Source organism: Carassius auratus, chromosome 13, assembly GCF_003368295.1.
Source record: "Carassius auratus strain Wakin chromosome 13, ASM336829v1, whole genome shotgun sequence".
In the NCBI taxonomy this organism is placed as follows: domain Eukaryota; kingdom Metazoa; phylum Chordata; class Actinopteri; order Cypriniformes; family Cyprinidae; genus Carassius; species Carassius auratus.
Genome location: NC_039255.1, coordinates 18620952 through 18635273, shown reverse-complemented (window position 1 = coordinate 18635273; position 14322 = coordinate 18620952). Strand labels below are relative to the sequence as shown.

At 36.2% G+C, this 14322-nt stretch overlaps 1 protein-coding gene across 23 annotated transcripts in view; it reads left to right on the top strand.

Annotated features, from left to right (window-relative positions):
* The window catches only part of LOC113112952 (calcium-activated potassium channel subunit alpha-1), a 248262-nt gene that overhangs the window by 193209 nt on the left and 40731 nt on the right, over positions 1–14322 (top strand). For 13 of the 23 annotated variants that reach the window (XM_026278911.1, XM_026278915.1, XM_026278914.1 and 10 more), the window contains exons 13-19: positions 380–449; positions 1193–1348; positions 5013–5122; positions 5437–5505; positions 8558–8569; positions 11638–11724; positions 11861–11937. In XM_026278911.1, coding sequence (XP_026134696.1) covers positions 380–449; positions 1193–1348; positions 5013–5122; positions 5437–5505; positions 8558–8569; positions 11638–11724; positions 11861–11937 — 581 coding nt within the window. The remainder of the gene's footprint in view (positions 1–379; positions 450–1192; positions 1349–5012; positions 5123–5436; positions 5506–8557; positions 8570–11637; positions 11725–11860; positions 11938–14322) is intronic. The other 10 variants (XM_026278912.1, XM_026278931.1, XM_026278927.1 and 7 more) reach the window with 1 other exon arrangement.

The following is a 14322-nucleotide window of genomic DNA, read 5'->3' as shown; positions in this document are numbered from 1 at the left end:
GCAAGGATGCATTAAATACTAAAAATGTATTTGAAATGTATTTTATTTCAATTTTGAAATCATCGAAGAATCATGGAAAAATTGTTTCCACAACAGTTTCCACAAAAAGTGGAATGTTTTCAACAATGTAAATATTAAGAGATTTTTCTTGAACACCCAATCAGCATATTAGAATGACCCCAAACTTTTGAAGTCTATCTTTGCATATTTTTTAATAAGCAATACATTACTGAATGCACCATTAAACTAAATTCATACCTCTAAAGAAACAAACCAAGTTGAAAATCTATATATATTCTATCTTTTTCTTTTCCACTAATGCCGTTTTATGTTTGCTTTAACTGACCTGTAAATGAATAGTTTCTCTCCTTTTTTACAGAGTAATATCTATAAAGAACTACCATCCAAAGATCAGAATAATCACTCAAATGTTGCAGTACCACAACAAGGTAGGACGTGTATTTTTTCTGTTGCTATGTCAGTTCGAATCAACAAGAAAATGAACAAGACCTAAACAGAAAGAATACAAAAAATGTATAAAGAGGCTATAATTTTAATAAAATAATATATATATATTTTTTTTAAATCTGATATCTGCCATATGAGAACAGGTCTTCAGATTCTGCTGTCCATGACAACAGGAGTTTAAAAGTTCAAAAGAATTAAATGCAGTATGTCTACATATTTTTTCCCTCCAGTGTTTATCCCCTATTACAGCAACATGAACACAGCTTTGTATTCATCAGGGAGTGCTGGAACAGGATATAGATGTTAATGACTTGATGGATGTTTTTTGTTCGTGGGACATTTCACTCGAGAGCAGTTAAATGTCAACTGTTTTAGAGGACTGTCAACGAACCCACTGTGTTATCATTGAGATATGAAATAGTGACGTGCTGCTGTTATGAGATTTGCTTTATCAGTTTGACAGATTTATATAATCTAACAAGGAATGGGAGAGCGTGGACTGTTGTAACATGGTTTGTTGTGATAATGTTTTGTGTTTTAGACTTTAATATAATATATGTATCTGAAGTTCATGTTTTTCTGCTACAAATTAGTTTAGATCAACCACTTCTCCCTAAACTGTAAGAAATGTATTGATTTTGTAATTGTTTCATTACTACAGTTGTTAGACTTCTCAGCAGGGGACATTGTTAACTTCCCCTTGTCTCGTCCTGTGTGTCCTCAGGCCCATCTGCTAAACATTCCCAGCTGGAACTGGAAGGAGGGTGATGATGCGATCTGCCTGGCCGAGCTGAAGGCAGGCTTCATAGCCCAGAGCTGCCTGGCACAGGGCCTGTCCACCATGCTGGCCAACCTCTTCTCCATGAGGTCATACATCAAGGTACTGTCAGCCCGTCTTAGGCCTTGATAAAACCCATAGAGTAGAATCAGCCTCCATCCCCACTTCAGCTCAATCACCAGAGCCATTATGGTATGGCGTAAATCATCTTCTGAGCCTGGCGGTCTCATTTGGGACCTACTCGGGACGGCAACACAGCATTGCCGCTGCCATTATGAGGTAATTTATATGAGTCAATGGCATGGTGGAAGTGAGAATGTAAATTAGTGGTTTTTCCTCTTGCTGAATTTACGGTCCTCCTGCGTGCCGATAGAGTGGGGAAATGTGAACCATGTGTGTTTCATAGTCAATGAACTGCACCCCAAAGCCATCTTTATTTATCATCCAACTCAACCAGACTGCTCAGAGTCATACAGATCGCTCTTTTTAAGAAAACACTAAATAAAACGATCCGAGGCCTGAATGGCTGCAGTGAGGTGGTGGGTTGTTATCAGGTGGTTCAGATTTGGATGGAGCCCTTTGGAAAAATGGAGAGATCAAGAGAGAGCATGAGTGTGCGATCAGACTGAAGAATTTCGCAGAGACCGTAAAACTTATTCTGAAATCCGCAAGGGGTTATATTTTACTCTCTTTGATTTTTTTTCTAGACTGTGCAAGCCATCCACATGGAGAGCGGCATTCTCTTGTCCTAAAGAGATGAGGAATGACTTTGTTTAAATGTGGCATGTGTGGAAACATCTGCAGGGCACATCACTCTTCTCATAAAAACACAGACGAGAGACGTCCCAGACCACCCATGCCAGAGTGCAGCATACAAACACACAAATCAAACCTCTCAGACCAATGTCCATACTCATAAAAGATACCATGGTAGCACCACAAATACTTTCTATGTCTCAAACATGGTTGTTTATTAAACTGTTTAGTGAATACCAGTTTGTTATATAATCATTTCCCAAAATGGCTTTCATAAATTGCAAATGCCACACGACACATTTACAACTATTTTTTTTGGTGTCTTATCACTTTTTTTTCATATTCAAAGTAACAAAATAATTTTTCTACGTAATCACTTATTGTGAATACTGGACTGGAGGTGCACTAATGTCTAGTGAAGTTTTAATCATGCATTAACTGAAACGGCGTAGACTAAAAGATCAATCTTGGGATTTTAGAATCAATATCGATTTGTTAAAATAAAGATATATAAAACTAGGATTTTTACATGTAATTTCTTTCATGCAGTGATTAAAACAGTGCTGAATTTATGTATAAATATCTACTGAACCAAAAGACCCTTACCAAACATTTTCAGTGCAAAAATATGTGTATCGTAACACCCCTATTGTCCATATTGGCAACAGCCTTCTAACCTTGCTAAAACTTTGTTAGTCACTGATTTGAAACACATCTATTTAGGCAGCAACAAATAGTGATTCTGCTTCAAGGCATGATTGATTTCCCTTAGAGTTTGACATTAGCATGTTACTAAGCTAACATTGATCAAATTAATAGAAAAATAAATCAATACTTTATTCAACAAGGATGCATTTATAAAAAGTGTCAGTTAAGACTTTAAACACTGTTCTAACAATGTCTGGCAATGTTCAAGTAGTAGGTAATATTTACGCTTCTGTAATGCAAATATGCAATTTCTATTGCATGCATAAATCAATATTATCAGCATGTTTAATGTTCAATAATCGTGAGTTGTATCCTTTAACTTTAATTGGCAACCAAAACAAAGCCTCTCAAAACTTCTCGCAAACATTTCTTGTGCTTGTGTGTAGGCTCAAACAGCACAGGTGTTTTTGTAAGCTTTCATCTGAAACCTCTTCAGTCAGATTTCATTAGCAATTTCACATAAGGCACAGTGATACCCAAATAAGACAACACAGACAATGTGTGAGAGTTTAAGGGCAGTCTGTCTGCGGCAGGAGCGAGGTTCGAGTAGACAGCAACATGACTGATTTGAGTGGGCTTCAGGAAGCAGAGCAGAAGGGTGTTACCGAGAGGTGTTAATGAGACCCACACCCCAGAGACACAGCCACAAACACTTTTGCAATATATCTGTTGTCCCTACTATAAATCTGTGATGTGTGACCATTCACTACAAATAAAACCACAAGAATGTTCAGCATGAATATTTTATCTCTTCAGGTTTAACAAAAAAGCAGTAAGCAGAGGGGTTTTGGATCAGGCTCTCTAGAGGGACTGGAGGAAATAATTGTTCAGTGGGTGTGAGAGAACACGCCCGCAGCACTTAAATCAGCTCTGACAAGCAGGACACGAACGTGCGGGGTAATTTAGGGAGCCTGCAGTAAATGGCTGCCATCTCTTTAGGACTTAATGACAAAACTCTACCCATTAGTGCCGCCCTAAAAGATGCCTGCCCAGAATGCAAGTGCTGTTAGCCTGGCAGTGGGAAAGGGAGTCGGGCCTGGCTTTGAAAGCCTCTCTCTGAACTGTCTGTCAGACAGACGTCGGCTGGGTGAGATGGCTGACTAATGGCAGAGTGTTTGCCTAATGGCCCCACTGCTTATCACAGCCCCACCCGCCCCACATCCTGAGACGCATGTAATGAGAGGATGATGAAGAGAGCAGCTGTGAGCTCAGACACCGGAATATGCCTGGCCTTTATTCTCCAAGTCTGACAGAGGTTGAAAAAATGAGAGAGCAACTTCAAAGTGTAAGGCATGTTTAAGCTGTGCTTTTGCTTGAATGATTCTCATGGCATGAGACTGTGCCTATTGCATCTTTGGGACTATTCACTTTATTCAGGGAGATTCCATATGTAATTTGATGCACATGAAACAAGGCTTTGAGGGACAGAATTATATACCATGCATTTAGTAGATACACTACCTCACATCTAATTTTCTCAAGTTTTCTAGAGCTTTTTGTTCACTGGAAGATTTTTTGGAAAGACATGTTTGTAAAAGGATAGTTGTAAAAAAAACTGTCGTCAGTTATTTACTCTCATGTTATTCCAAAACCATAAGACTTTAGTAGTATTGATTTCAGTGAAAAATCAATTACACCAAAACTTTCACACTTTAAAAATTGTTAAATTAATCCGTATGAATCAAGCAATTTAATCCAAGCCTTCTAAAGAGACACACTTAATATGAAAAACAGATTTATTTTATTACTTTTATTCACATAAACACATGGACATAGACTACATCAAATATGGTAAACAAACATTTGTTTTTTTTTATGCGTTAAATTTTCTACTTAGCGTATTGAATGAGCTCTATGGTATGAGTTTTTGAAAAGCCTACGTTTAATCTATTCAATCTCAAAGTCTTCTGAAGAGACACAGTTCTTTATATAATATAAAGCTTTTGTGTCTTTTCAGAAGGCTTGGATTAAAGTGCTTGATTCATATGGACTTCTTTTATAATATATTTATGGTTTGATGTCATTGATTTTTTTTAATAGAGAAACAAATCACTCAGGTTTCATTAAAATATCTCAATTTGTTGATGAGCAAAGATTAGCAAATGTATGGGATTCAACATGAAGTTGAGCAAACGATGAAATAATTTTCATTTTTTAGTGAAATATCCTTTTAAGTCTTTTTGTAAAAATGTTTGGACATGTTCTGATTGTTCTCTATTAATTCCCATCAAATGAAATATGTTGTCCTCCCTGACTGTGTATATCTGAATCTTTTTTTTTGTTGTTTTTTTTTTTTGTGCAGATTGAGGAGGACACATGGCAGAAGTATTATCTGGAGGGAGTGGCCAATGAAATGTACACTGAGTACCTGTCCAGTGCCTTTGTGGGGCTTTCATTTCCTACAGTTTGTGAGTAAGTATGCTTATGCTCTAAAGCACGGGAGCTTTACTGCATGCCGTTACTCTGTATGCAAACACACTGTAGTAAATATAATGTCCACACTTAATGCGAAACTGCTGCTTTACACAATCACAGCCAGTTGAAACCAATTTGATGTTTAATGTTTAAAGCACAATTTTGAACCAATGAGATTTCATGGTAAATAGTGTCTTCTGATTGCACTAGATATAGATTAATTAGTTTTTACAGGACCATTTAATGGGTCTTATCAGTTAAAATAGCTAAATGATGACTTCTGCACACTAAATGTCTATTCTTTGTTTCAGGCTGTGCTATGTGAAGCTCAAGTTGTTGTTGATCGCTATTGAATACAAGTCAGAGCAGAGGGAAAGCAGGTTTGTTCCCATTTGATCTTCAACTCCTCCATTCACCATTCACTGACCAAAGGGGCAAAGCAGGTGTATCCCTCATTGGTCCTATAGACCCCCTTCAGTAAAGTAATCAATTTTTATTTGCTAGACATTATGTTATAAGAAAAGGCTGGCAGTTTTTTTTTTATCATTAAATCTCTCTGCAAGTAATCTAATCTGGTTTCAAATTGAAATCGATCTCATGGAGACAGCAGCATGTTACGTTCTGTCACTGGAGGAAGTTTGCCTCAGCTGGACTCTCACAGCATCACAATTGCCGATCACTGTCTGTAATAGTCACCGTGGAGCCAAAGAGCCATGACATCTGCTCAAGACTCACTGTGCTGTATTGATAAGGGTTTACTCTCCAAGTAAAGAGCCTTCTATCAATAGCACTCTTGTGGCATTCTGTTAAGTGACCCATTTGAACTAATAACATGAAGTACTCTGTCTCAGTAACTTCGACTTTGCCAAATCCCACCACCCCTTCCCACATCCACAACCTGTGTTTCAATGTTTCTGTACACTGTAACTCTTACTAATACATTTTGTGTACAGTGTGTACTAATGAGTGTGGTTTAGAACACAAGTTGGCCTGAAAATACACACACATCATAATATCAGCCGGAAGTCCTGGTTGTTCCCTTTTTTAAAATATATGTTATGGGACACTAGAAATGTTTATAAAACATTCTGCATTAATTTATTTTACAGTAGATGGATATACTGGTTAGGACGGCTACTTGTCACAGAGTTAGAGTTGGGGATGTATGCCAAACAAGTTTTTAGATATATTTGTTGCAGAGTTTACAGTGGCTACATTATATTTGACATATTTGACATTAGTATTAAACGAGTATGTTAATGTGGCTCATCCAGTCAATTTAATCTTAACTATCCATTTCACAATAAAAAATTTATAGTTTTGAATCTTTAGTTTTTTACTCAGGTGAGACATAATGCACATATTTATTTCTGCTTAGTTGCATTGACTAAGTATGAATATGTATTTTTTTTTTTAGGTTTTCCAATAAATTCAAAGTGTAAAGACAAAATGATCAAATTAGATGAATTGTATTTCTTTTGTGAAATATATAATTCTCTGGATTATCTCAAAATAACTTTTAACATATGTGTTACTATGTTAAAAATGAGTCATGCTGTGATATAAGATTTTGCCCATACTGCCTACCACTACCCGCTTTTGCCATATTGTTCAAATTCAAGTTCTTTTTTATTCAGCAATGAAGTTATTACAGACACACACACGAAAAAAAAAACATACACAACAACAACAACAACAACAAAAAAACATTTAATGCTGAATAGGAGCATCAAGAAGACATAGTCCTATAATTTCCTGCCCCTTTTTACAATAATCTGATCTGGCAATACAATATTGTCTCTCAGAGAGATCTGTATTCAGAACAGTTATGAACTAGTTGTTTTCCTTTTTTCACTCTTTATGAATCACCTGCTGAAAGTGTAACACAGAACCTTGTTTTTCCTCAATATCACCCTAAAGTGCCAGTGATGTCCAGAATTCTTTGTGGCAACACACAATGACTGTAAAACAAAAGTAATTTTTTACTTTCACTAGGTATTATACAGTTCCTATAATTTGATTACTTTGTAATGGATGGCTGTTAAACTTTGGTTAATAGCTTTGCCGTACCTCACATAATGGCAGAACTTTTAGAGGGCACAACATTATACTTTAGTGTAACAATATGGTATCCTGGACTGGTTTAAACTTGGAAGTAGACATGTGCCGGAATTTGGTAATGTGATATATCATGGTAATTAATATGCACGATATTGTTATCTTGGGCACTTCTAAATACAGTGAATAATTATTTATTACAAATTATTCTGAATTTGGAATGTATTTTAAGAATACTATTCCCATCAGCTGGTCAAATGCACAACACCCCTGTATGCTGCTTGAAAGACGGGTGTGTGCTCTGATGTAAACAAGTATGCTTCAGAAGCACCGGGAACACATGAGAGACGTGCTGAATGAAAGCACATTCACTCTCTGACAGCAGATGGCGCTAAACTGCAGAAAAAAGCAGCCTTTACTCTGGAAACCCCATAAACAAAGTAGCTGATCTACTTTCTAAAACATATTTAAATAGCCATTCAAATTTGTGGATTTGCAATGGTGTCACACCCAAATATATTTAGACTTAATAGGTTATTTATTTTCAAACTTTTTTTTTTTTTTCATTTTAACCTGGACTACAACATGAGTTTTGATTCTTTATTGTTCATTCACACTTTACATCAGGGCTTCATTAGTTAACATTAGTTAATTCATTAGTTAACATAAACTGCCAATAAAAAATTCTTCTGAATATTCATTGATCTTAGGTATTCCATTAATGACACGTTGTTAAAATCAATAGTTGCAACTGTTATTTAATGAGCTAAAATGAACTAAGTCTGTATTTTTTTAACAGAGATTAATAACGTATGTAGCAAATGTAGCTATTGCTCATTGTGAAGGTTAATGCATTAACTCAGGTTAACTAATGAGGTCTCAATGTAAAGTGATACCTATTGGTCTTTCTAGTTCTTTTGCACTTTAATTTGTGTAAGACTTTTAACTTTATATATTTTTCTGTATTGCTTTATTGTATTAAAATTTTCAGTTATTTTTGTTATAAAAAGTTTTAAAATTTTGACCCCTTTTTGAAACAAAATTTAAAAACCGTGATAACACCGTATACCGTGATAAAAGCAGGAGCAATTAATCACAACAGGAAAATTTGATACCAGCATATCCCTACTTGGAAGCGCACTTTGGGATTTAGACCATAATTTTTCCTTTGTAGGACAGACAAGTTAACCAATGAGAAGCATTTTTAATGGTGAAAATGACTGTTTTGCCCTCTACTTTGGAGATTGACAGGTTCTTATTTTTTATTTATTTTTTATTTCCTGATCTTAATGTGCAGATACAGATGACTGACACCTTGCCTCCTTTTTTTTCCCAGTCTATGTTTGATATATAATGTTCTCTTGTTGTTTGCAGAAGCAGAAAGCGGTATGCCCTCTTCATTATCTCACCCCTCTACACTTTAGATCAACTGTGGGAGAAAAGCTTAAGGATATTGTACCACCTCCCTTTCAAAAAATGGCCAAAATCTCTCGCTTTCCTTCTTATTGTGATTCTCTTTGTGCTTAATGCACTAACTTCTTTGCAGGCAGAGAGAGTAGTTGCTATTGTTCAATTCACTTGTTTGATCGTCTGTGCTTTTCACATATCAACACAGCATTTATCCACTCCATGTTCATTCATCTCTGGGGGTTTTTTTCTCGTCTTCCTCTATTCTACTTTGCTTTTTTTTGCCATTTGATTATTCAGTGTTCATCAGCTGCAAATAATTTCTGCCTGTGTCTTTTTCAGTGTTGTGCTCTCCATGCAAACAGTACTTCATGTTTTTTTTTTTTTTTTTGGGGGGGGGGGGTTATTTTGTAATGCACCAAGAAAAGTGCCCTAATAGTGCCTAAAAATATCTGTATTCAGTGCATTGTATATCAAAAAATACTAGTGTTTGTCCTTTAAGAACTGATGTGTCTCAATATGGCAAGTTTTAATTCACGCAGTATTAAATGCTAAACACTGATTGGTTAGTAAAGGCTACACTATTCATGGTGACCATCTTTGCCTTTTCTGTCATTACCACTCTAACACTGTATTGCGTTTGTGTGTCTGTGTGTTGGAGCGACTGTGATTTGTATTTGTGTGTGTGTGATGTTGATTCTAACGAGTGTGAGTGTGTGACTGAATGGTCGATCTGTGTGTCGGTGTTTGTCTGGAACTGATGATCATCATGTCCCCAAATGCCTGTGCGTCTCTGAGTAGATGTTTATGAAGTGAGGTCGCTTCCTGTCAGTTTGGTGTTCTATACAACAATCCAACTGCACAGAAGTTACTGCAACAGTTTGCATCTACGTGCCGCTGTGCGGTGGCTGCACCTGCTCTCTTTTAGATGTGCCCTTGGTTGTGACGCTCTTGGTGACCGCATGCCTGTATGCTCTGTCACGTGATGTGTGATGCTTGCTTTGTTTCCTATAATATGAGCTTTAGTGACTCTGAACGGAAGCCTGTGTTTCCATGCAATCGGTCTGTGATCGGCCCATTGCATAAGTGTCAAACAGTGTGAAAATCTCAAATTTGGGGAGCAATGTGTGTGAATATGTCAGTGAATGAGTCTGTTTGTATTCATCTTATGAAAGGCATGTCAAATGTGCTGCTTCTCACTAAGGGGGCTATTTAATCAGATGCAAAGCTTAGTGATAAATAACCCAGCACAATGATTTCAAGCAAGACAGAGCGCTTTTGACATTTTTATTAACTGACCAGCCAATGTCTGCTTTATAATGGATTAAATCCCCCTCTTTTGGCCTTCATTTTTGATGAAGTGGTTATTTGACAAGCCCAGAGGAAAGGATTTTGATAGACTGCATATTTCAAATGGTATTTAAGTATATGGCTCTTTCAGAGCCAGTGATGCTGGCCACCATTTTGAGTCTGTGGAATAACAGGATGTCTTTCATGAGCTCTTTCGTCTGGGCTCTCTAGCTTTTGTGCTCTAGTCACACTGGGCATTTGTCAACTCAATTGTCTCAAATTGTCACTCAATTCATTGACGATTCCTAACAAATGTGGCAACCTTTGATGGCTATGTTGTGTTGTCTCGTCTTTTTCTAATTAACGGGGAATGATACAATGGTTCAGTAGTGGCTCTGTCTACACTGCTCAACCTCTACAGTTACAAAGCAGACTCTCCCAAATATCTGGCAGAAGCTGACATTAGATTCATAAACATCAAAAATTCCTCGCCCACCAAGGGAAGTCAAAGAGACGCTGACAGGGCTAGCTTAGGTTTGACAGCGACTGGTATTTGTTCACAATGGCCTGGGATAGATCAATCACTAGGAGCCAAAACCCAGAGCTAAGGTTGCTTCAAACAAAAAAGTCTGTCATTTACTGAATTTGATTCAGAATGCTTTGTATTTTTGATATTAAAAAATATATTTTACAATTGCCATCTTTAGATGTTTTGAATTGATTTAACATTCACAACCATTCAAAAATTTGTACTTTTATTCAGCAATTCATTATATTGATCAAAAGTGACAGTAAAGACTTTTATATTGTTACAAAATGTTTCTATTTCATCTAAAAGAAATAAAAACTAAAATATTAAGTTTCAAAAGGTTCTTTCAGGTAAAAGAAATAATGTTAATATTGGTTAGCAAGATGATATAACATGCAGTTCATTATATCTGTATATAATAGTCAGTAAAATTAAACAAAAATATAAAATAACAGACAACACAGTCTGTCAAAGTAAGAGATACTGATTACTGGTGGCATAACCTCTGCATCAGTTCTTATTTTTCTAATTAGGTTACACAGCAACAATAACAATAAAAGTAATAACAATGGCTTAATAGCTGATGCTACAAATGTAATGGTCACCATGTTTAGATTTCCGCTTTCTTGTTTGCGCAGAAGCAACTTCAAGTAAAACTGCATGGCTTGTGTTGGCTTACTTATGCTGTTGCCGCAGTTTCAGAGACCCAGGATGCACCCTGAACTCTTGGTGGGCTGGTCATTCCCTTGCTTTCCACCGCACTAAAGAAGGAGTTCAATTGCGCTTCTGTGTTGTGATAAACCTCACACCATGAGTTTCTGAAGGCCTGTCGACCAGAACGCCTATACTGTTTCCGCCCCAATTTTAATTCTTTCTTTTATCTCATCATCTAGACAATTCAGTATAAGATCATCATTAATAAAAAAAAAAAAAAAAGAGAAGAAGAATTAAAATGGGCTAGTCATTCTGTTGTGTACTGTACTGTATTTGTGTGAAACCAGGTGGCCTAAGCATTCTTTTTGAATAGGTCCCTTTCGCTGCACTATTTTTTTTTTTTTTGACAAAAGTACAATTCCAGTACTAAAATTTGATGCAGTATATGCATGTTTTCTCATCAGTCTTTTCATCAAGGTCCAAAAACACGTGTACCATTCCTCTTGATTAGAGTGTTGAATCTGCAAGGTTGGTTTTCATGTTAATGAAAATGACCCTTTTTCTGACTGAACAGTATTCTGATCAACCCGGGGAATCATGTAAAGATGCAGGAGGGGACACTGGGATTCTTTATCGCCAGCGACGCCAAAGAGGTGAAAAGGTAATCATCTCTACAATCTATCTAAATTACTTGTGCTCTTCTATTTGATTTTTCATGTTTCAATACTAGTGAAAACTGAATTGTGAAGGGCACACTTTTGAAGCAGAGTGTTCAATTCTTTATGTCTTTCTTTTAGAGCATTTTTCTACTGCAAAGCATGTCATGATGACATCACAGATCCCAAAAGGATTAAAAAGTGTGGCTGCAAGAGAAGTAAGTACACCCGACCATCCCTCACCTCCAACTCTTTTTCACTTTGTAGGGCACTTATTACGTTGTGTAATATGTCAAGATATTGTTGTCTCTCTTGTAATGTAGAATTTTTAAAATACAAATGTTTTTTTTGGAAAGTTACATATTGGAAATGAAATGAAGACGGGCTCTGAAAAAAAAAAAAAACACTTGCAAGGCAGCAAACAAAAGTTTACAGTTTAATTAATTTTCATAGTTTTGCTTTTTTATTTTTTATTCACATATTATTTGCAAAAACCAAATCAAACTTCGCATTAAAATTAAGTTGAACTGAACTTTCTAACTATAGTGCTTACACTTAGAAAGAGACAATCATCTTACGCCCCCCCCCCCCCCCCCACACACACACACACACACACACCTCACCCACAACTACTTGAATTTGATGACTCTCATGGCCTTCTAGGATTGTAAAGTGTAAATCAATGTGTGCTGCTGAATCTTAGCAGAAACAGTAGGTCATCTGAGTATTTTAATTTTCACATATTTTTAATGAATACTGTGAGACATTACATAACTGATTAAAACACTTCCCTTTACATAGGGTAGGATTTTTAAAGAAATACATGCTTTTATTTTAGAAAATAACCACAAGTGACAGTAAAGGTTTTTATATTGTTACCCCCAAAAATCTTTTTTTTTTTTTTTACCATTCATTAAATGATCCTTGAAAAAATGTTTTTATTTCTACAAGAATGTTAAGCAGCAAAACTAATTTCAACACTAATAATAAGAAGAAACGTTGGATACACAATGAGCATATTAGAATAATTATTGAAGGATCATGTGTACTGGAGTAATGATGCTGAAAATTCAGCTTTGATTACAGGAATAAATTACCTTTTAAAATATATTCAAGTATAATTAAACTATTATAATTAATTAATTAATTAATTAAAAATTATTTTACATTGTACTTATATTTCAGTGTTACTGCTGTAACTTTATTTTTGATCGAATAAACATAGCATTGGTGAGCATGACATACTTTTGTCAGAACATTAAAGGTCCCGTTTTACGCGCTTTTTTGAAGCTTTGATTGTGTTTATAATGTGCAATATAACATGTGTTCATGTTTCACGTGTAAAAAAACACAGTATTTTTCACACAATTCACCTATCTGTATACTGCTGTTTTCACTGTCACAAAAACGGGCTGATGTCTTCCTTGTTCTATGAAGCCTCTCCTTCAGAAATATGTAACGAGTTCTGATTGGGCCAGCGGTACCTGTGTTGTGATTCGACAGCAGCTGAGAGCAGGCTGCCCTCCTGGTAACGTGATTGGGCTAGAACGAACGTGCTGGAGATGTATTTATAGTCACAGGAGCGTTTTTACTGACGAGATGCGCATGAAAACCGCATTCGTTTTTTGCACAGCCCTAACATCTAGTTAACAAAGCTAAACAGCGTTGCCCTTTGTGTAATAAGTTACAGAAACTGTTAAACGCACCAACTTAAATAATAAAATACACTTACCGGTTGTGGTCCATAAACAACGCCTTCTCCAGGCAAAGAGGGAACTGTGCCATCTTTCAAGAATAATCTTTGTGCAAATCCAGCATTAAACTGATTGAGATTGAGAAAGCTGTCCTCAGCAAAATGAGCTGCACATAGTTTTACATGTGGATTATAATTTTCGGGAACCAAGTTAAACATAAATTGTAACCATTAATCTCAAAGTACAGCGTTCCTGAGTAGCCCAAACAAAGATGATTGAACTCAGAGATGAAAAAAAAAACAGCGTTTCAACAACATGGCGACAAACACAAACAGCTCTTCCTTCTTCTCCGTCGGAGCGCAACAAGGCCACGCCCCCTTTTTGTGAATTCATGTGGGCGGTGGTTAGTCAAAAAAACTGTTTTAGTGACGTTATTACTGCAGGAACTAGAGGGCTGTAGTCCAAACGGATCGTTTTTTGTAGGCGAATTCTGTTAAATCAAATATCTCGCTTGGCATTACATTTTGAGCTTTAGAATTTATACTCTAACAACAACATTACACACTAACTTAAGTTTAAAACATGGAATCACAAAGAAGGGGACCTTTAAAAAAATCATATTAAGCTCACCCTAAGCTTTTTGACAGCAGTGTAAAGAAGATGAGACTAATTGCAATACAGCATGCAAATAGATGTAATGGAGATAACTGATTGCCATTCAGAATGATAGTATTACTGTGGTGCCATTCCTTTTTGAATGATAGAATGTTCAGCTGTCAGTGGAAGATTTTCACACTTTAATCTTCCATTTCTTAAGTGTGAAAAAAATCAGTCATGTCTAAAACCACAATTATCTACAAAATACATTGCTGTCTTGCTGCAATCTCTTGAAAAAGACAAGCAAAATTA